Genomic DNA, 21,887 nt, shown 5'->3' with positions numbered 1-21,887 from the left:
GGAAAAGATATCAGTTGGTTTAAATTCACGTAGAGTTTTTTTTTTTTATCTCTCAAATTCTATAAATTAAATTTTTGGGAGCTAGAACAGGTGGGGCTGATTTTCAAAGCCGCTCAGCATGTTTGTGCACTTGGAAAACTGAAATGAGATTGTGACAGGCAAAAGTTGTGCGGTGCTGAGTTGTTTTTTTTTTTTTTTTTTAAAAGGACCTGGCTTTAAACATCTAAAAGGTAATGGGGTCTTATGACAATGAGACCATACCTGTGGGTACACTGCTGTCCTGGCCCCTCAATATTTGAGGGGTCTCCTCTGTACCTAAGCAGTGTAGTTTTTCAGACATGTAGGATTTGTGTTGCTGGCAGCACAGTTCCTTATGAAGGAATAGCTTATTTATCTGACTGAGGAGCTTGCAAAGAGACCTTCTCCAGATATGGCAACTCATTTTCAGTCTGAACCACAAGAGCTGGCATTTACAGCCTCAGGTGTCAGCCAGGGGCAGGATGAAGCCACTGCACAGTGAGCAGTACATGGAAGCTGTATAAAACAGGATGCGTTATGATACAAGCCATGTGGATCAAAGTTCAGGCCAAAGGCAGAAGGCATGGGAGAGAAGTAATGCCTCAACCATTTTGAATGCAGCGTTTCTGTCATTTCTGTGTTACACATGAGGTCTAACACAAAGGCATTGTCCCAAGAAGTCCTGTATATAATGCTGAGTCTTGCTACCTGCTTTCCCACCCCTTCACGGCATCATCGATCTCACCTCTTCCATCCACCCATCGGGAGCAGATTTTCCACTGGCTGGCTTAGGTGCCAGAGGATTGCTCCTGTCACCCCAGCAATTATCAGTCACTCCTCACATAATTTGGGTTTAAATGAACTAAGTGAAAGAGCAAGCCTCAATGAATCTTTTTATGCTTGCCACTGCAGTCAAAATGGTACAGAGTTTGGACCAAGGGAAGGCATTAAGAGTACAGAAAATGTCTAAGAAAAAATGATGAGCACAAGCATATGAACTAACCATAGAACAAGGAGCGAAGGCCAAATTCACTGTATGTGTTATTCACACTGGCTGTCTCTCCTGAAGTGGAATGCTATGTGCTAAGGAGAGCTGGAATGGAGGGTTGGGGATGAGGGGGAGAATGTGTTTCTGGTACTTTGCAACAGGGAAAGGACTGATTTCTCTCAGTCAGGAACGATGGTGGCTGATGTGATGCAGAATAAAGAAATACTACAAAGATGATTTGTAAGCCTAAGCAATCATTTAAAAATTATTCCAGAAATAAAAAGGTGAGTATAAAAAGTAGAAAAATAATTTCTACATTCATCAAATCATTATTAATTGTAAGCCTATTTTCTTATAATCTGTCCTTAGGATATTGGGTTTTTTTCCTGGAAAACCTTATGATCCCCAAAGCTTCTAAGATGTATCTGTATGGGTCTGACATATATATGCATTAAGAAAAGGCCACACATTACAAGGGATTATACATCTCCTTTGTATTCCTTTAATGTATTGGGTTTAGATTTCTTCTAACAGAGAAAACAGAAAACATTTAAGGTTGAGCAATTCTGGCAGTCAGTGCTGGTACAGTATGAACTGTGTTCTTCTGTAATGTGCATTTCCACAGAATCTGACCGTGTGGTTCAAGACCGTATCTTTAAACATAGTATCTTGTCACTGATTTTACAGCCAGAAATGTCTATGTAGACAAAAAATACTTGCTAACCCTATAAGATACAATATGATAAAGCAGTTCTATGAGTCTCTGTTCCTTTGCAGTTTCTATATAAATATGGATATTGCCACACGAGATAAGAAACAGACATTAGTAGAAGGTTTGCTTTCTTTCAAAGTGCCGTTAGGTGTTTAAAACACTGTTTTGATCTGCATGTTTATTCTTTAACCAGGTTTCCTTCAGAACTGTGTTGCGGCAGAAGTGTATCAAGTTTACATTTTTTCCCCACTGTTTTTCAACTATTTCCAAATTCTTGGAATTACCCTAGAATGTGCCCTAGAAAACTATTGCAAAAAAGATCAATTAAAGGAACATCTTGAAAAGAGGACCATCGCCAACAGCAGACAAAATGATCATATTTATATTTTTATCAAGCATGGTCTCCTAGATACAGTGCAGCACGATGGAAGATACTCACTATGTTCATGAGGGTGAGGAGGTAGTTTTGAACATGTTCTTTGCCATGGAATCGGACGACAGAGTCATCCACACCTAGCAGCACCTCGATGTTGTAGTCATCATCTCCGGCATGCCTGCGTCGCCTCAGGGTTTCATTCAGTTGCTGCTCGACGCCACCATACAGGGAACTCAGCTCTCCAAGGCCTCCAAGAAGAGACTCTACAAGAAGGAGTAAGACATCAACATCTACTCCAATTCCATTTCAGAAACATCCTCCTGCACATCACCCTCACCTGTAGAGTCACCACTTCTTTGGATAAAATAAACTCGGGAGACTGAAAAGATTATTCTAGTGGCATGGGGGTAATCACCAGATACCAAATCAAAAAATTAATTCAACCATATGGTTCTATAATCACATGGTTCTTAGTTCAAGCATAAAATACTTGGCCAAATACTTCACTTTCCAACCCAGAATTTCCCCCTGCCTTTTTTTGCACCACATCAGGCATTTGTTATGGAGTACCAGAGACATGAGATGCCTCAGCATTCACTGGGGATGCTGTACAACACTTGTGGCTTTAGTGCTCAAAAATAATGCAGTCAGCCCCAATTCATGTTGAAAAGATCTCAAATAGCAGTGTTGTGGGTTTCCCCCTCATACTCCATCACTGGAACAGCTAAGCTAGAACTTCTGACTGACTTATTATTCTTGTAATTCTTTGTTTAAAAAGTAGCTGTTGGCATATCCCCTCCTGTGAATATCACAGAATACTAGAAGGGTCCCTCGAAGACACGGGTCAAGGGGCAGAGTTCAGATGAACCATTCTGAATTGGCTTTTAAGGGGATGCATTCAATAGCCTACATCTGCAATGACTCAAAAGCTATTTCTTCCACTTCTGACAGTAAAGCAAAACATCACCATAGATTTTTGACAGGAAAAAAGTCACAGCTGTAGGCTACTTAGTTCTTCCTAAATCTAAGCCAGCACACCAACAGGCTCTAAGCAATGAACAACAGTGAAGAGGCCCGTTTGGAACATCTCACAGTGTAAACCACCAGCTATGTACTGCAGTCCTCACTAGGAACTGGGCTGTTCTTCTGTCTGTGTCTCTACAACAGGCAGTGAGCATCCCCATTTCCCATTCTTCCACGTAGAATGAAGAGATGGTACAGCCCTTAAACACACAAGGATCCTCCCGTTCTATGAACCCAGCAAAAGCAACCAGCGTCCAATGGACAGAAAGGAGGGCACAGTCCCGCCTTCCACCTGCGTTGACTTGTACTGTAACGGGGCATTTCCCCAAATGATGGTACAGCTTTGAAGCCCTTCTCTACACTGCAGCTGATGAAAGCCAAGGTTACGAGTACACAAACTGGCCCTTCACAGGCATGACTCGCAGTAAACTGGATGTAAATTTTGCTGGTGGAAGGACAGCAGGACCAGGGCCAACGTTGCAAAATGTGCTGGATGGCCACACTGTAATTCATCTTGAGCAGATTCAACTACTGGCTGAATTAGCTGGGATGTCTCTCCCTCCTAAGTATCACAGTGGTTCACAGCAACACATAAATAACTCTGCCCAAACCCGACATCAAATGGCGAGGTTGTCCCCAGTTGTTTTCAGAAGCTTAGCCTGCCACTGTGGGTGAGAGACCAGGTCTGCAAACAGCTTTACAATTCAACCGCAAGTCCTCTTGCTCTCAAGAATGCGAACCCTGTGATGGCACACAAGTGGGAAATTCATAGACAAGCTCCAATTCTAAAAACTGCTGCAGCTGGCAAAGCTGCCGAGCACGGTGTCCAACGGAAACACACCCGTAATGTCACCATATTGCTGCGCCCACGGCATGAATGGAACAGCTTGAGATCACTCCAGAAAGAACCAACTATCTGCACGGTGCAGCACCTTTGGTTTGGCCGTCACTTCCCTTCTTAAATAGGCGGTTTTGTGGTTCCAACGAGGAGGAGAATCTCTTTTTAGTGTGCATGTGAGCATGAAGAGTAAGTCAGAAAGGATTCCTTTTTTCCCACCCCTCTCTAATATGTAACCATCTTCTGCACACAGAGGCCATTCTGAGTATGCCAATATTTTCCACACATGCACCCACAGAATATTTTTCAAGTGTGCAATCCCAACGAAGTAAGAAAAAAATAACTTCACTCTAGGAAGAAATGTAATGACCATTTTTGGCCAAGATTTGAAAAAAAAAGAAAAAGTAGTACTGGAAACATTTTCAAACATTGAGCCTCCCACTTCCTGAAATGCAACTTGCATACTGCTTTCCACAGAAACCCCAAACCTCCTCCTGACTGGTCTCAGTGGTGAAAACCCAACCATTTCACTCAGCCTGGCACCAGGACTTCTGAGGATATTAAATAGTACCCACTCTAGCTGCCATTCTCCTGGTGCTGACTGGTTTTTAATTTTTTATCTGTTCTTCTTGGCACTACTTAAGTGCGTTACTCCCTAACAGAAATGCTAAACATCGGAAAACAACTGTCGACTTTAAGGCTGATTTGAGCTACTTATCAGCTAGTAATTACTTTGCAAGCTCATTCTGTGTGTTGCCTTCCCCCATACCTTACTGGGAAGTAAAGCAGTGGGATCCTCTCCCTAAATGTACCCACTGTACATCGCTATGTCCTGTCCAAAAAATACAGGGTAATACAAGTCTATTACATTACCTATTCTCTTGCTTGTCCATTTTCTATAATCCAGCACTTCAGCGACTTCAGAGTCAAACAATCAGAATCAAACCCAGGGTGTAAGTACTAAGGCTAGCTCTGTTTGCAAATGATTCAATCTGCATCCATTGACAAGCACTTAAGAGAATGTAAGGGCAAAGGGATGATGTGTGACATGTGAGAGCAGCAGTGCAAAGTCAGAAGATGCCCTTTCTTCATGCCATTGCTCATGATTCAGGGCACTGATACTAGGGCACTGTTGGAAATTTCAGAAGAGCTCACAGAGTCAGTGAATCTTTCCACAGCATCCAAGTCCCTTCCAAATACCTCAATCAACCTGAAGTTATTTAACCTAATTGATCATCATTAACTTTGGCTAGTTCTATAAAGTTTGTTCCGTGTTCACTGGCTGTGGCAGAGGCATAGGGAAGGGGGATCAGCAGACATCCTTTCTGAGCAGCAGATAAAGCGTCCTCAGATGCATTCTGTTGAGGAGATGGCATTATTACTCTTATAAATACAGAATACACACATGTAATTCAAAACCTCCCAGGCAGGTAGACACAGAGACAAACACATTAGATATTTTATCTAATCCACTCTACAGAAGGCTGTCCAAGTTTGTATCTGGTCCATGCATCACATTGCTCTAAATGAGACTAATTATTAAAGCCAACCCCTGTGTTTACTGTGAAGTTGTAGTGAAAACCATCTTCTGTCTCCTTTCTGTGCTGAGAGCTTCTCGGCTTTGGAAGGGTGAGCTTTTCAGAACACCACAACCCCTACAATTCAGCATTCTTTCAAAAATGTATGAATGCTGCAGCAGGAGGAGATATGGAAAAATCTTAGTGGAGAGCTCTTTACTGCGGTATGAGTGCTACAGCCCGTTAAGATATCAGCATTCCCCATTCAATTCAATCATTAGGTACTTACAGGTACTCAGAAGGGCAGAGTTCAGTCTGAATGCTTCTTGCATAAAATCTTTGTTAATGCACAGGTCAGACTGTCGGACTGTGCTCGGCAAGCCTTCACAGACTGTCTGTATTGCAACAAATAACCAACGCAACCATTTTGCCTTTTGACCCTCCCTTTTGCCAAAACCAAAAGATATGCAAATTGTTTCTTTCAGTCCTAACTGTGCACTCAAACACATCTGCACATGCCTGCTGACTTTCAGGGACAGACAGACAGACAGACATGTGCAGCACCAGTAAATGTGTGTTATCTATTGGTAGTGCCACACACTACTGAAACTCAGGACACAAAACACAGCTAAGTCTCTAGAGATCATTAGGCAACGGTTAAGAAATGCACGTGCTGTGACTTCCCTTGTGAATGATTACAGGCTTTGTGTGTAGCGGACTATAAAGCAAATTAAAAAAAATGCATCATAATCTTTGCATGTTAATACAGGGCTTAGAAAAACCTGTGGTGCTTGAAGCTGAGCATATCATCCGCAAATATTTAAATGCAGGGGTGGTTTCAGCGTTGAGATGAGCAATTTACATGTAGGCAGTCCTGCAGATCTGCAAGTTGAATGCTGCAGAAGTGCCTTTGGGAACACCCCTTTACCTGCATGTTGAAGCTGGTCACCAGGTAATGGAGAAATCAATCTTTCCTTATAAAACTCTTCTCTAGAGCACAGAGCAAGTAATTCAGACACAAGCAAAAGTTGCAGAAATGACCCCCTTCTGAGTGGGAAGAGATCACAGCAATGCTTACTGAAGTGAATTATTTAAGTTAATCATTTGAAGACAAAGGTTCTTTGCAAGTTAATCTACAAAGCCTACCCGGCAGCTTTGAGTACATTGTCTAACACAGTAAATAGAGACGGCTGTCACTGAATGGCAATATTCTCTGTTACGCAGAGAGGAAACTAGTCTGTCTGTTTGTGGATTTGTGCTAGACAGACTAATCCTTCATAATCTTATTCTGGAATTAGCTGGTTCATTATCTCTTCCTTTTTTATTTTGCTAGTCACCTGCATCTTCTACATCAGGATCCTTATCTGTCAGAAAAAGATTAATCCATGCTCTTTCACCAAGTGAAATGGTTATGCAAACATATGGGTAGGAAACCAAAACATACAGCATTGTATGCTCATGTGCAGGTGTGTTATTTTTTTTTCTTTTTTCACAGCACACATCAGAGCCTGTCTACTATGCATCATCTAGCAAAAATGAGGAGAGCAAAGGATGACATCTTCGTCCAGTCCAGCTCAGATTCCTCTGCCAAGAAAAGGCAGAAGGAGTTTTGTGCTTGTAGCAAATGAAGTAGTGGAAATGGAGCAGAGACAGACAAGAAGGAAATCTCCCCCACATGCTTTGTCATCATATTTTGTTGAAAACTGCGGCTGCTAAAGCTCGCCTTGTGCCACCTCTAGAGACTTGGAACCATGCTGCTGGAATCAGACTGCAAGTTTCTGTCAAGCACAAATATATCTACAGAGCCTCTCTGTGAACCCAGACGTGCGTATTCTAAAAGCCATAACCCCTTTGCAGACCAATAAAGTCTGCCTCCCTTCTAAATCCTTTTTCAGAAACACTGAACTTCTAACACAAACACCTATGTCAAAAAATGGGCATAACTGTACCCCTCCTAAATGCTTTCCTGTGTTAAAAAAAACTATTCTGGGTTACAACATGTATCTTTCCTAGAGTGTATAAAAGAATGAAACTATAGCTCTTTCCCTACTATTAAATAAAGCTGTGATCTGTCCAAGCCTAATCTGATCAATGCTGTCATCAGTCAAACCTCTGAGTACCTAAAGAAAGCCCTAAGAATTTCTCACATGGAAGATTCTTACAGTCTTATTTTATATGGCAAAATACATGGGCTGAATTCTGTGATACAATGCCATGAATAGCAGCAGCATTCCTTATACCTAACTATGTATATATGTTCCTCATACGTGCTTAAGGAGTAACAGGGTATCTCTAGATGTTGCATCTTTTCTTTAGCCACATTTCACTCGGTGTAACCGAACGAAGCGCGAGATATTGACACTTCACTCCCTTTGAGCTGGCACTGGAGACCCTTGGAGACCTCAGCTAGTGGTGGCAGGTGAGGGAAGGCAGGGATTGCTCTGCAGCAGCAGGAATGGGGTCATCTTCAGAATCAGATGGCTACAGCCTGGTGCCTCCTTAGTCCCTGACTGCTTCCCTTATGTCAAAGAAAACTCAGCAAATATATCAATACACAGGCTCCGAGATTCACAGTGGTAAGTACAAGGCGGAGGTGAGTGCAGGGTAACTACAAACCTGCCCTTGTCAAGGTACTCACTCCAAGTCACACCATGCACCAAAGAACAAGACGATGCCTCTCCAGGACACCAGACTTACAGACAAGAGTCTGCTGAATTGATACCACAGCTGCTACTGCTGCACTTGTGGCCTCAAGATTTATGCCTTTTCCTGCGTTTCTTTTGGAGGCACTCAACAGATGTCTGAGCTAGCAGACAAGCGGTTCAAATTCATTAGTGCACAAAAAGGAAAATGTCTCAAAACAGCAAGATGTGACTCATGCTCCACTCCCAAACGCTGACCGCTCTCTGGAGAGAAGTCTGGCTCACCGTACACCTGCAGTCACACTCCTGAATCTGTAGATCTGGAAAGCAACAGATTCAGTGGGCAGGGCTGTCTTGACTTATGGTGATCTACCTTGTTTACACATAGGTTTAGTGTCCAGTATTAATAGCAATGTTCTTAAAAGGAATTGTGTTGTACTGTTTCCTGAGAAGAACAAATGGAGAAGGAAGAACTGCATTTCAGGAAGGATCCTAAGTATAATCCTGAAAACTGATCAACAGAGATCAGAACCATGGAGAGAAAGGAAGCATAGAATCATAGAATGGTTTGGGTTGGAAGGGACCTTAAAGATCACCTAGTTCCAACCCCCCTGCCATAGGCAGGGACACCTTCCACTAGACCAGGTTTCTCAAAGTCCCGTCCAACCTGGCCTTGAACACTTCCAGGGAGGGGGCAGCCACAGGTTCCCTGGACAACCTGTTCCAGCGCCTCACCACCCTTATATCTATATCTTCCCTCTATCTAAATCTACCCTCTTTCAGTTTAAAACCGCTACCCCTTGTCCTATCCCTACACTCCCTGATAAGGAGCCCCTCTCCATCTTTCCTGCAGGCCCCCTTTAAGTAGTGGAAGGCCACTATAAGGTCTCCCTGGAGCCTTCTCTTGTCCAGGCTGAACAACCATAACTCTTTTAGCCTGGCCTTACAAGGGAGAGGCTCCAGCCCCCTGATCATCTTAGTGGCCTCTTCTGGACACGCTCAAGCAGGTCCGTGTCCTTCTTCTGTTGGGGGCCCCAGAGCTGGACACAGGACTGCAGGTGGGGTCGCAGGAGAGTGGAGTAGAGGGGGAGAATCCCCTCACTCGACCTGCTGGCCACACCTGTTGATGCAGCCCTGGACATGGTTGGCTTTCTGGGCTGTGGCAAGCACTGAGTGAAAGCAGAAAGAAGAGACTGGGGGGTTGCAAGCATGCAAGTGAGGCTCTTCTGTGCCTGGTGAAGACCCGGCAGTGGTGCTGGAGAAGGACAACGCTATGTTGGGGTGTTCCGGTAAAACTGCCCACAAGGCCAGCGGGGGAGCCGGGATGCATGAGCTGATCATTGGCTGGGAGAGCTGTGGCTGGTCCTGGCATGGACCCACCACTGCACAACAGGTGTGCCGGCCACACATTCAGAGTCCCTGGGGGCAGGATGATGTCACCAAGGCAGCCATAAGCTAGAGTTTCTTTTTGGCAAAAGATTATGACCCACTGAAAAAATTTAGGAGAAGCAAGCATCCATCTGCCTAATTTAGCCTTTTCCTGGAAATGCAGCTGGCAACAGTATCTAGGGAGGCTCCACAACTTCACTAATTCAAAATGAAAATAATGAAAAATCAGTTTGGAACAAATTGGGATCAATGTATATCCCTTCTTAACGAGTGTGTTAATGTATAAAATGTCCCCAAGGACAGCTGTATTCTGTAGCAACTAAAAAATTCCATTATGCTGTTTTCAAAGAAAGGAAACTAGGCCAGCTCATAATGTCACTTCTAAAGTTGCACTAAGTAGCCATTGCACATTTTTCTACTTGTTAACCACTGGATGAATAGGAGTTTCCATGATTGCTTTCTCTCCTAGTTATAGTTTCTTGAAGCTCTGTGTTTTCTTCAGTTCTCAAAACCTGTGTTACCAGGGTGGAGACAGGCATTCTCACCAAGTTTTTCTCTGACCTTTTTCCCAGTCTTAATGCTTAGATCTTTAAGGCTGCTATAGAGCTTCGTCTGTTTATTTTATTTTGTTGAACTTCTGTGCATCTGCATCCAGGACAGCGACAAGAGAAACTACTGGACACAAAAAATGAGCTGTAAGCTCCTCTCATGGTCAAATGCAAGAAAGGTGTGGAGAAAAGGATGGCTCACTTAAGAAAGGCAGCTGATGATACCAGCAGCTGTATTATACCCTGAAGATAATGTTTAACACCCTTGCTCAGGTTCACCAAGCACAAGATTTAAAAACTGAAGCAATTTTGTGAAGTGAACAGTGAAGGTACTCCAAGAAATTCTGCTTTTGAGGATATTTTTCTTTGTGATACAGAATTCTCCACAGAAAACACATGTGGAATAAACTGTGTAGAGATAACTGGTGTATCAGGCTGATTTCAGTATTTAGCAGGTTGTCTGGTCAGACCCTGCGACTCCTGACTGTCAAGGGCCAGCCTTGGTGATGACATCTCAGACCCTTTCCAGAGAAGTCAGCCACTTACAGCTTCCACCTGACTCTGAGGGAAGGCCATCAGCATCTTTGACCAACAGGTTGAAAAGACTGAGTAAGGGCAGAAACAGAGCTTGGTAACCAAAGGAACTAGCTGAAAATAACCTTTCCCCACCTTGCTTTGAGATTCACTGGCAGAAGTACTCGGGTTGGAAGGGCTCTCGGAGGCCACTCAAAGCAGGGCCAAATTCAAGGTTACAGCAGGCTGCCAGAGACCTATTCTGGTCACTTTGAAACTCTCGATGGATGGATGTCCCAGCACCTCTCTGGGCCCCAGTTCAGGGAACCACCTTCCCTGTGAACCATTTTTTCCTAGTATCTACTCTCATTCCCCCTGTTCCAAGTTGTGACAGTTGCTTCTTGTTGTCTTGTTGAATGTTTCTGAGACGTCTTCTCTGTAATCCCTGTATCTAATATGATTACCATACTCATACATTACTTGTCTCACTCTTCCCAGGGGGTCTCATAAACATGACTGTCCTCAAGACACAAAAAAGCCATTGTGAAAAAGTTATCCTGTAGCTTCAAGCCTATTAAAGCCAAAGACTGAGATTTGCTCCAGATTTTATATATGCTTAATGCAGATCAGATTGTCAAAGGTCCTCAGCAACCTCCTTATACAAAGACTCATCTGCCATGTAAATGCACCCATGGAACTCAGACAGATAAAGAAGCATTTCAAGTGTTACAGTGGATTTTTAACAGTTCCACAATATGCTTTGTTAACTGTTTTGTTTGTTCTTGACTAACTACCTTTAAAGAACAATTCAAGATGTTGATGCCTTCTGAAGATCTGGCCCTTTAGATGTGGAACAAGAAGCTACCAGGAGTGGATGGACAGATGTTTTGGCAGCTGGCTCCCACACACTTCAGCAGGACCACAAGGATACCTGTCAGCTTCTGTGCCAAAAAACATAACAGGTTGTGTAATTATAACAAAGGTCAGTACGTGCACTTCAACAAATCTGTGAAAGCCCCTGATTTTTTTGCCTACTAAGGCTTATTTTGAAGTGTGCCTTTGGAAAACCCAGGGAAGAAAAGAAGAATCATGTAGGCCAATTCTTGAAGAATTGTATGAAATTGCCTTTTACTCCAGAAGTATCAGAATGACTTTCTAACAGTCCCACAACAGCTTTTGTGTCATGAAAAGAATCTATACTTAAGTGTCACTGCCCTGAATCCCCCCTTCTCACACAAAACACCTACACCAGGACTTGCAGTCTTGACTCTTGAGATTTGGTTCCTTAATACTATTATTGTCTTTGATGGAATGTGTACACAAGTTTGTTATTACTCTTACTTAACTGTTGTCAAAACTTCTTGCTTGTTTTTGGGGGCTAAGCAAAAGGGAGAGTTTGTATCTGAATCAAACCTAACCAAGTGAGGTGGCCATAAAAATACCTGGTTTCACTATATGTTTCACTGTATGTTAAAGTCCCAATCTGTTAAGTGCTTCCAGGAGCCAGTGTGCACCCTACAGGGTATGTCTCTAAGGTATTTCACAATAAATACATATTATCTATGAAATTTTGATACCACAAAGCAAGCCAGTTGTTCTTCTGCAAAAACATAGTGCAGTTACATGGAGGAAAGAATCAGATTTAACATTTCCCTCAAGGGAGGCAGAACAATCACTTGAGCATTAATAAAAAACAATTATTTAGTATAATTTAGTGGGTATTTAGCTTGCTTTTGAAAGCCCTGCTGAAATGGACGTGAAGCATTAGTGATTGCCAGGATCCTCATGGCTAAGAGGGAACATGGGTGAGATTTCAGTGTTTCCTGCTTTAGGGAGCTGCTCTCAGCATCATGTCAAATGTGGGTGGAAAAGGGACAGATTGAGAAATATTAGAAAAACACTGGGCTTTTTCTTCATGAGCATGAATGACAGAGGCCCTGACATGTATAGTAGTGAGTGGATAGTGGAGAAAACTGGGACCACCAAGATGCAAACCTTTTCTATTAGAAAAAATAAATGGTTTGAAATGTTCTACATGTAACTTTCCATAGCAATGTTGTTTGCATTGTGATAAACATGGAGATCTGCACACAAAAATCAGATTTCATACAAAAACCAGAACCCTACGTTCACAAGGCCCAAGTTCTTTCGCTGGCATAACCAGGCAGAGAAAACCACTTTAAAAGCCATGCCTCCCATGTGAGAACTGCAACCCTACGGTGAACACAGTCCTGGATCTTTAGATGTGTAATTTCTCCATGCTTTTTTGGCTACTTTTTGAATGAAATCAGATTAAATTCAAAAGTGAAATAAAAACTCAAGAGACAACCATACAGCTCCTGCTGAAGCAAATGACACCAGGAATAGTGTTTGAGCAAGCAGTCCTGTATTTGTTCCTACTTTTTTTCCCTTGGGTTCTCATTTAAATGAAATGTCATGGATAATGTTTCTCACTGGTGCAGCCCCAGCTTGCTGTGCAGCCCAGACCAGCAGCCGTCAAAACACTCTCCTCTTCCCGGGGCTGCTTCTGAAAGCAGTTATGTGGCTGCTAGCTATCACACAGAGGAGTAGACAGGACAAATCCTTACCTACCCAAACCTGCACCATAACAGGGACAGAATTTTAAAGAGGAGGAAGTGCTTCCATCACTTCAACATGCATTGTACTTTGTGGACAGTTTTAGGTTAAATAGAGAATGTATTTAATTTTGAGCTTTAAAAAATACATCTACTTTAAAAAGAATATGAACTTATTTGCATTTCAAAACCTACATGAACTAAGGGGTAGTGTAAATATGTTTACAGAAGGTACTCTTCACTTGAGGGTAGCCAAAGGGGCTTCAGAAAGGCCAAAAAAGCAACTTGTCACACAGCACAAACACAGAAGTAGTCTGAAAATACTGAAAACCTAAACAAACACAGGCATCACTTTACACACTAAATAAAATTTAAAATATTAATTGAAGATATTTAGGACTTAAAGCATTAAGAAGAAAAACTCGAGATGAATAAAAGTTGCCCAGGAGATGCCAAGAAATGAAGGCATGGGAAAGCAAAATTAAAGACATGAACAGGCACCAGGTGTTCCTTCTGCTGTGTGTTGTATGCCATGAACCAGTATCCCATTGAGTGCATGAGTTTTTTTACATAGTAAGATTATGAACTTTTTTTTTCAGGCTCATCTTTTTTTTGAAGGTCTCCCTTGAGAGGGAGGATATGACATCAGAGATGGAATGAAGATTTTTTTGAGAAACAGCCTCCCACCATCCCCTCACTGTTTCTGTTCTCCATCAATGGTCTGTAAGACTCCTTCCAAGTTGGGATGGATTATTTAAAGGGTGCTTGACTGGTGTTAGAGATGGGCTAAGGAGGAAGCACCAAATGTGACCAAAGACAGTCATATGATGAGTGTGGCTTGCTGTTAGAGCTGTGGTAATGCAGCAAAGACTGGAGGGGAAGCCTAGGAGGAAGAAACACCACCAAAATGGAAGTAGGACCTCCCAGCCTACAGCAGGACTGCAAGGTAATGCTGACTCTGGTCTGATGAAATAGTCTGTGAAATAAAAATAGTAGCAATTAGGTTCAGACACAAGTTCACTTTCACTGTATCTTAACCACACTGAGGAATTAAGAAAAGAGAGAGAAAAAAATTTCTTGTGACTTCATATGCAGTCTGGATATCTTCCAGGCTCCTGAGATGATTAAGTAAATTACAGCTTAGAGCATTAGCTCTGTTTATATTCTCTGCAGTGGGACGCTTAGAGTGACAGTGACTGGTAGAATTACAAACAGGGATTAAAGGAAGGTCTGAATCTCTGATTAAATGCATGAACTCAATGGGCCACAAACACAAATCTTACTTTGCTGTTAGACTTGAAAGAGAAAATAAAGTATTTTGAAGTGCTGACTGCTTCCATAAAATATTTGCTTCTCTGGTACCTTAGCAATTTCAGCTGCAGAATAATTCTGGGAAGGATTGAAGATTTCCTGCTCTGTATTCCTTGTTGGCTCTGCAGAGTCAGCTTTGCTCTGATGTAACGGGAAGGATTCTTCCCTTCCACGCATCATCAGTGAAAACAGTTCCTAGCGCTCATTTACATGATGGATCAATGCCAGTCACACATGTAGAAAGCCACGTAGAACCACCAAAGGCATAACTCTGTATATATTTGAGTAAGTTTAGAGCCAACTCAGGATAAACTTTTCCAATGGAAATGGCTGGAATTTTACCCCATAATTTTATTGTCATCACTTCCATACCTGGCATGAGGGTTTTCTAAAACTGTAGGTTATCCTTATCTGGCAGCAAACATACACAAAACAGAGCCAGAACTTAAATGCAATTAAGGAAACTATAATTAAATATGTCTGAATTTGGGTCAACTATTAACTGTTCTTCTTCCATCCCATGACCAGAAACTGGTCACACAAAAAGTAAAAGGGGAACTTCATCCAGTTCCTGAGCTCTCACTACCGGAGAACAGGAGCTTGCTGGTGCAAACTTACACTTGACAGACAAGCAGGACACTTAGTTCCCACTGCAACAGCTCCACATTCAGTTGATTCATGGTGAAAGCACTTGGAGATTCGTCTGTGGACTTGCCATGCTCTAGGTCTTAGAAAGCATGTGAGAAATGTTGCTGGAAGCGGAGCTGTCGCTGTGAGGTTCTAACACATACAATCATACTGAGATAAGCAGCAGCTAGAAAACATAGCTGGGTGAGGGGTGTTAGCAGGCACCGTGCTACTAAAGTAACTGGATATCAAAGTTACTGAATAAACCTATAGCCTTTAACTTCCAGAGCCAGAGTGAGTCTGGTTAATATAAAGCAAGCAGGAGGTGTATGTCTGAGGCATGCCAACTTTAAAAGACTTGAGTTGTTTTTAGAAAAGAATGAGGCCCACGGCATGCGCCAGATCTACACCTATGAGATCATTTCTCTAACAACCTTCCTTCCATAGTCCTGACATGATATAAACTGGTTTGGTATTTATGCATGCTGGAAACTCCTTCGATATGTTTTAGAGCTTTAAGTAAAACCAGCTGTCACCGCTCTGGTGTGAGAAATACTGCAAGGACTCACACAATGCACTTGTCAGGTTCTTGGACAGATTTGCAGAAAGTGCCACAGGTGTGGTGAGATTTAAAACACAGGTCATCTCAGATACTCCAGGTTTAGTGGATGACTGTCAAAAAGATGATGAATAAGTCTCAGGATCAAACTGAGCTTGTTTTGAACATGCTGCCATTCTTTGCTGAAGGACTATTGGCTTCTACTTTGACAATCAGATGCTTAAGGGCACAGCAAGGATGCTCTCCACATCCACTACTGTAGCAAAGAGGAAAAGTAACAGAGAGTAACAATGCACAGCTTACCTTCTGTATGGCCCCATGGTCTAAGGAACACTTTAACACCTTGCCTTCCCACCACTGATATCAGATCACAGCTCTGCATTAGCTTAACAGAGGCTTCAGGACTCGTCTAGCCTTGCCCTGGCTCATCTGCTCTTGACCTTATTTTTAGCCTGGTTTTATCTGTAACAAGGCATTGCGCATGGACAGGTGACTACTGCCTGGCTTGCCTAGCCATAACAGCCAAGTTAGCCAGAAGTCTGACGATTAATGTGTGCCTTGTTTTAGCTGTAGCTTCCCTTTGTACAGTATTACCATAAGGAGTTATGCTATATATACAAAAAAAGCTAACAAAACCTTAGTTATGATCACAGCATATCACTACCAGCAGACCAGTAAGAAAGAAGAATGAGAAACAGTCTGCTTGACGACCTGTATCAATAACAGAGTGGACACAAGACCAACATGGGAAAAACTCCACTGTCAGGAGCAGAAACCTCCAAGTGAGGAACTGAGGCCAGAAGTCACCCATGGCCACAGCAGCAAAGACAGGGGTAGCAATTGGCAAGTTCCCACTTAGAAGTTTTAGATGCATTTTTTAAATAATTAGATAACATGAATTATACGTGTTAGTTGCATTGCTACTGTACCACAAGTAACTGAACACACAGAAACTCCGCAGCCACAGAACAGACTGCTTGTAGAGAAAGAGTCTCAGTCTCCCCGAAGTGAAAGCAGGATCCTTCCAGCCACCTTCCAGAAAAGTAACTCCGCTGCTTAACAGTTTAGCAACCAACTCCTGCTTTCAAAAAGGAAGTTCTGACTAAAGAAGAGATTTATCCATCAACAAATCCCACAGCAAGTACTTGTAGGAGAGGAAACAGTTCATTTTTGTTTCCTTCATCAGAGAGTGAGGTAGTGAAATATATATGTGGGTTTTCTCAATATACTTTGCTGCTAAAGTATGGCCTTGGCTAGACATCCAGTGCATACTGGGCTGTGGCAGGCAGGCTGCTGGTATCACCTAGCAGAGCTGGGAGCTGGCATATTTGCTTTGCACGAATGACCTGAGAACAAGAGCTGAAAGTGGAGATGGGCAAGAGGGGGCCACAGAGAGAAATGATCTTTGCACAGTCTGAGGCTTGCTACCATGAGCTGGGATACTGCTAATAAACTGACAAGTGACAACTATACCTTTTTCTCTTTTTTCTCCAGATTAGTGGAGTGAGTTGCATTTATGCCCCTGGTCAGTAATAAATTGAAGTTTTTGCACTTTAATTCTGTCGGGTAAGGGCCATAATTTATTTGTATACATGAAGAAGATTTGAGCATTTGGGTCTGGCTCTTTAAGAGACCTGACTGATACCTTATGCTGGTGGTTACATACAAATACAGAATACGTAGCAGAAGTTTGCACGTCACAGATATATATAAAGCGAGCAAACCCATTCCTTTTTTGCTTTACACAACACTAAGTTCTTCAATTAAATGTCAGTGTATTAGCATGACTGCTCATGTCATAATTGCAGACAAACATCACAGCTTCATGTACTACCCATACAGTCCAAAAAAGTCCAAGACCAGAACTGTGCATTTATACATAATGCTAAAATCAGTCATGAAGTGAGCCCTTTAAACACAGCTGTAATAAAAGATTAAAAATATCAAGGAAAAAAGCCACATTTTGCAAAATCATCAGATGTATCAATGTCTAAAAGTATGGAAAAAGCATCTTTAGAGGCTCTGGTATTCAGTTTGCAGATGAGAAAAAGTCAGCAACAATTTCCAGACTGGTCCAGTGCTGAAATGCATACCTGGATACCTGGTCTACTAGAATGAAACACATGTTTGGGTATGTGAGGACTCTCTTGGTTTTTACAGCTCAGACTAGCCAGCCCCTTACTTACAAAGTTTCCAGCTAGGATGAGCACGGAGTGAATGACTTTCAAAGTCACTCTCCCAGGAACATCAAAGAGCTCTGCATTAGCAACCCTAGAAGTACTCATGGCTTCATGTGTCATTAAATCAGTCTGAAAATCATTTTATTTCAGAAAGAAGCACACTTAAAGAGTCCTTGGATTCATAATTTGAATAATGCATTATAAAAGGACAGGGAAATTCAGAAAGGGGGTGCCTTTAAAGTCCACCACATTTTGACAACATAGGGTTGCATTCATAATTTATTCGCTGACTCGGAACTTGCTGGAAGAAGAGATGCGGGATGCTTGAGTTGTCTGCAGCTGTGGGCAGCTTCTCTGAGATCCCTAAAGGCTTTAGAAGAGTGCCAGGGCCTAAACTCTTTAAACAGGTATTTTCAGTAGCAGACCACTATTACGAACTTTCAATGCTCTAGGAAATTGCTTTAACAGAGATGTAGCCCCCCAGTGCTCATTAACTAAGCTGTTATAACAAGGTTTCAAAATTATTTCAGTCCTGCTTTGGATTCCTTACTGCTAGGCATCTGAGCCAGCTTCTGTCAGCTGTTCAAAACCACAGAAAGAGCAAAGCTTCCTACCTGGAAAAGAGGGCTGGAGAGGCTGGCAGGAGCTCAGTCCTCTGCAGCCTCAGGTCACCATGAGATGGACTCCCATTCAGAACAGTCCCACGAAACATCATGTGCACGCACCACTGGGCACCAGGGAATGGAGAGCTCGTTGCAGAGAGCTTCAGATAGGACTAAAAGTCATACCTATCACGTGCCTTAGAGAAAGGTTATTTCCTCATCTCACACCTTGATACCAGGTATGTTAGCAGCACGCATCCATAAGCCAACCTAGAAATTTATATGTCACTAGAAGCAGAAGCACATCCACCACACAGCTGGCTTCTGGCCACCACTCATCTTTAAAGTAAGGTTAAAAAAAACCCCCAACACTCAAATGTCAAAGCATGGGGGTGGGGGAGGTGGAGAGCAGAGGAACAGTCCCCACAAGCTATCAGTAAAAACAGGAATAACTGCAGCAGAAAAGAGAGCTCAAAGAAAGAGAAATCCAGTCACACTTTACAAGTCCCTGCATATATAAACACATTTGACACCACAGAACTTACATCAAAAGCTTGTATCTTCTAGCTCCAGAAATATCGCTAGTATCATTTAACAATTTAAATTGACCACATCATCTGCTTTCCCACTCCTGGACAGAAGCGTGCCACAAATGATGCTCTTCAAACACATTTCTCATTAGAGAAGAAAGGTTCTGCTAACCTCCAGTTCACCAGCTGCTCTTCTTCTGTGACAGAAAAGGTAAATTAGTTTCTACAGTGTGGCATTCAACAGCGTCAGCGATTAGCCAGTATCTTCGTGGCTGGTCATCCCTTGTTTATAGACATCTCTGTGTCTAGATTTTTAGCTGCCCTCTCCCCAACAGAGGAAAAGAGTTCCTCAGATCCATTCAAATGAATATTTCTCAGTATTTAGCTTTGTTAGTTAATTTGTTATAAGGAGTGCTGTTGTCAAGGATGCTTAGAGTTACTGTCTGTAAAGCTAGTTTACAATTTCCCTCCACGATCTGGACAGCTCGGGATGCAAGAGGCCTTTCTCGATGGATTGCATTCTCCTCAAAGCAGTGACAGCTGGCTGTCGATTGTCTGATGCTACCTCTGTTAGTCAAAATGACATTTATCCTGTTTTATTTCAACTCTGAAATGTTGAACTTTCTGGTAAACTTTCTAAGCCAATGTGAGAACACATCCATGCAAAGAGGACGGGTAGCAGTGTTGGGATTGACCACCACTGCTACCCGAGACCTCCCACTGGTCTCAAGGTACTGACTGGTGGTGGAAACTCTAAACCTCTAGTGTGATAGAAGCCAACAACAAGAGATGATTTTCCTACCAAGTAATAAAACCAGGAAACTGTATTTATAAGTAGATAAACTGCAGGTGGCATGGGAAACAGGAAAAGCAAAAATCTGCAAAAGAACAGTTTCTTTACCATAAAAGCCTAAGAAAATTCCACTTGGAATAGACTTTCTTCATAATTTTTCCTTATGTATAATTTTCTTTCATCAAAGTGGCTCTTCCATCTTCTGTTTGGTTGGACACCTAACTACTATGTTGGTTGTTCACTTCACTTAGATGAAAGCAGAGATGCATTTATATACAGTTCCTTAATTTTAAATGCTGTGAAAGGAATTTGTTTCTGAACATGTGGAACCTGTTCTTGCCACCATAAAGGTGTAACAGGAGCGTGGCACGGCCTGTGCTCATCTGTACTCCCAGCCACAGCCATTATCTTTACCGAGCAGCTCACTGTCTACTGTCAACAACAACTACACTCTAATCATCGCTTTATCTGTCTTAAGCCTCTGAAAGTCTGCAAAGCCTGCTACACTGTCCAGACAGAACAGCAAGACATCAAGACAGAACACAGCTCCATTTGATAGGGGATTATTCAGAGCAGGGAGGCATGCCTTGCTAAAAGCAGAACAGTAGTAAATAGACAAATGACTCTCCCTAGCTCTTGTTGATGAAAGGTGTGGAGATTGGTAACTACCGAGGAAGGATTTCTATATACCACCAACATGCAATTTAATGGTTCACCTAAAAATATGTATCTTAAAATTTGTGCTGTGGACCAGCACCACAAATGACAGAAAACCCCTGTCATGGAGGCCTGTCAGTCTGATCCATGCAAGGGGTAAGCACTCCCGTCGGCTCAGGGAAAAGCCTTTGTCCTTTTCCAGGATGGCTTTTGTGCTCTTTTGCCTATGGAGAAGCAGAAGGGATGGCTCCCTCACTGAGGAGCTCCAGGCTGAAGGGCTGTGTGTTACTAACACACCCCGAGCCAACTCTGCTGTCCAGCTGGAGAGGAGAGCTGTGAAAAGCTGAAGCTGGTGCGGCTAAGCTTTTCCATTAATGTAATTACCAACACTGAAAACACATCGTAAAATCCAAGGAAAAAATGTCAGTTGTGAAGAGGTGGGGCACAGTAACCTGCTACTTTAAAAATGCTGAAGGACGAGAACATTTTGATGGCACCACACTGGAAAACCCAGTAACACCCCAAACTAGCACTGATGACCAGTTAATGCTGAGAGTTTGGTACTCTCTACTGCCTGAGCAGCCTTCCTCTGATGTGTTGCTAACTGTAAAGATGAAGCTTGGAAATCTGGACGATACAGCTGGAGGACACCGGCTGGAGCGGACATTTGGCCTGATACAATAAAACATCTGAAGTCTAAAAGAACAAATGAGAAGTGGAGGAGGGAAGAGATGCAGCTTAGTCAAGATGTCAAAGCTAGAAGCTCTGCACATAAAGAAATGAAAGAAGATTTCTGAATTCATCAGGGCTGAAACAATCTCTTTCCAGCTCTCACAAATTCATGTCTGTTCACAGAAGAGGCGTAACAGAAGGAATAGCTGAGCCTGTTTCCCTTCCAAAATGAATGAACCTCTTTACAGGTATAAAAGGCAAAATTATTCTTCAACATCTTCAGTCTCTCTTCTGATGTGGTTACAACAGACAAAGGGCTGGGTTTGTTTTTTTTCAATATTTCCAGGTATCAGCTGTCACTGACGTGGTTGCACAGGCATGACACTTGTCTTCCTTTCATCCAGGAAGGCTGATGTGTCTGCAAAGGAATAGCTTTGGTAGATTAGGTCATGTATGTAAGGCGTTGGTCACCATAAATGAGCATCCCTGCATATTATTAAACACCAGATTTTGTTTCAGAAGAGCTATTTAGTGTTGGCATTTTAACAAAACAGTCCTTACAGAAGTGAATGAGATAAATTATGTGATATCCGTAAGAACAGCCTACAATAGCTATCCAGCAGCTGCAGGAGCAATCATATCCCCATTTAGATTAGGAAAAAATATTGTGTTTGGCCAATAATTTTTCACTTCCATCACACTTGAGATTTAGGCTTATTTTTTGTGTTAGTGAATTTAATGAAAAGAATTCAGCTTCATTTCTAAGGGAACATACAAAAGAGAAAATCATTCAGCTGAGCTGGTAGAGCTGAAAAG

The 21,887-nt window shown here is 42.4% G+C and overlaps 1 protein-coding gene across 1 annotated transcript in view; it reads right to left on the bottom strand.

Annotated features, from left to right (window-relative positions):
- Positions 1-21,887, bottom strand: part of ADAMTS3 (ADAM metallopeptidase with thrombospondin type 1 motif 3) — a 126,266-nt gene that overhangs the window by 35,002 nt on the left and 69,377 nt on the right. The window contains exon 5 of the mRNA XM_074867028.1: positions 2,158-2,357. Coding sequence (XP_074723129.1) covers positions 2,158-2,357 — 200 coding nt within the window. The remainder of the gene's footprint in view (positions 1-2,157; positions 2,358-21,887) is intronic.

This window comes from Strix uralensis, chromosome 4 (genome assembly GCF_047716275.1).
Source record: "Strix uralensis isolate ZFMK-TIS-50842 chromosome 4, bStrUra1, whole genome shotgun sequence".
In the NCBI taxonomy this organism is placed as follows: domain Eukaryota; kingdom Metazoa; phylum Chordata; class Aves; order Strigiformes; family Strigidae; genus Strix; species Strix uralensis.
This window is presented reverse-complemented; position numbering and strand designations above follow the sequence as displayed.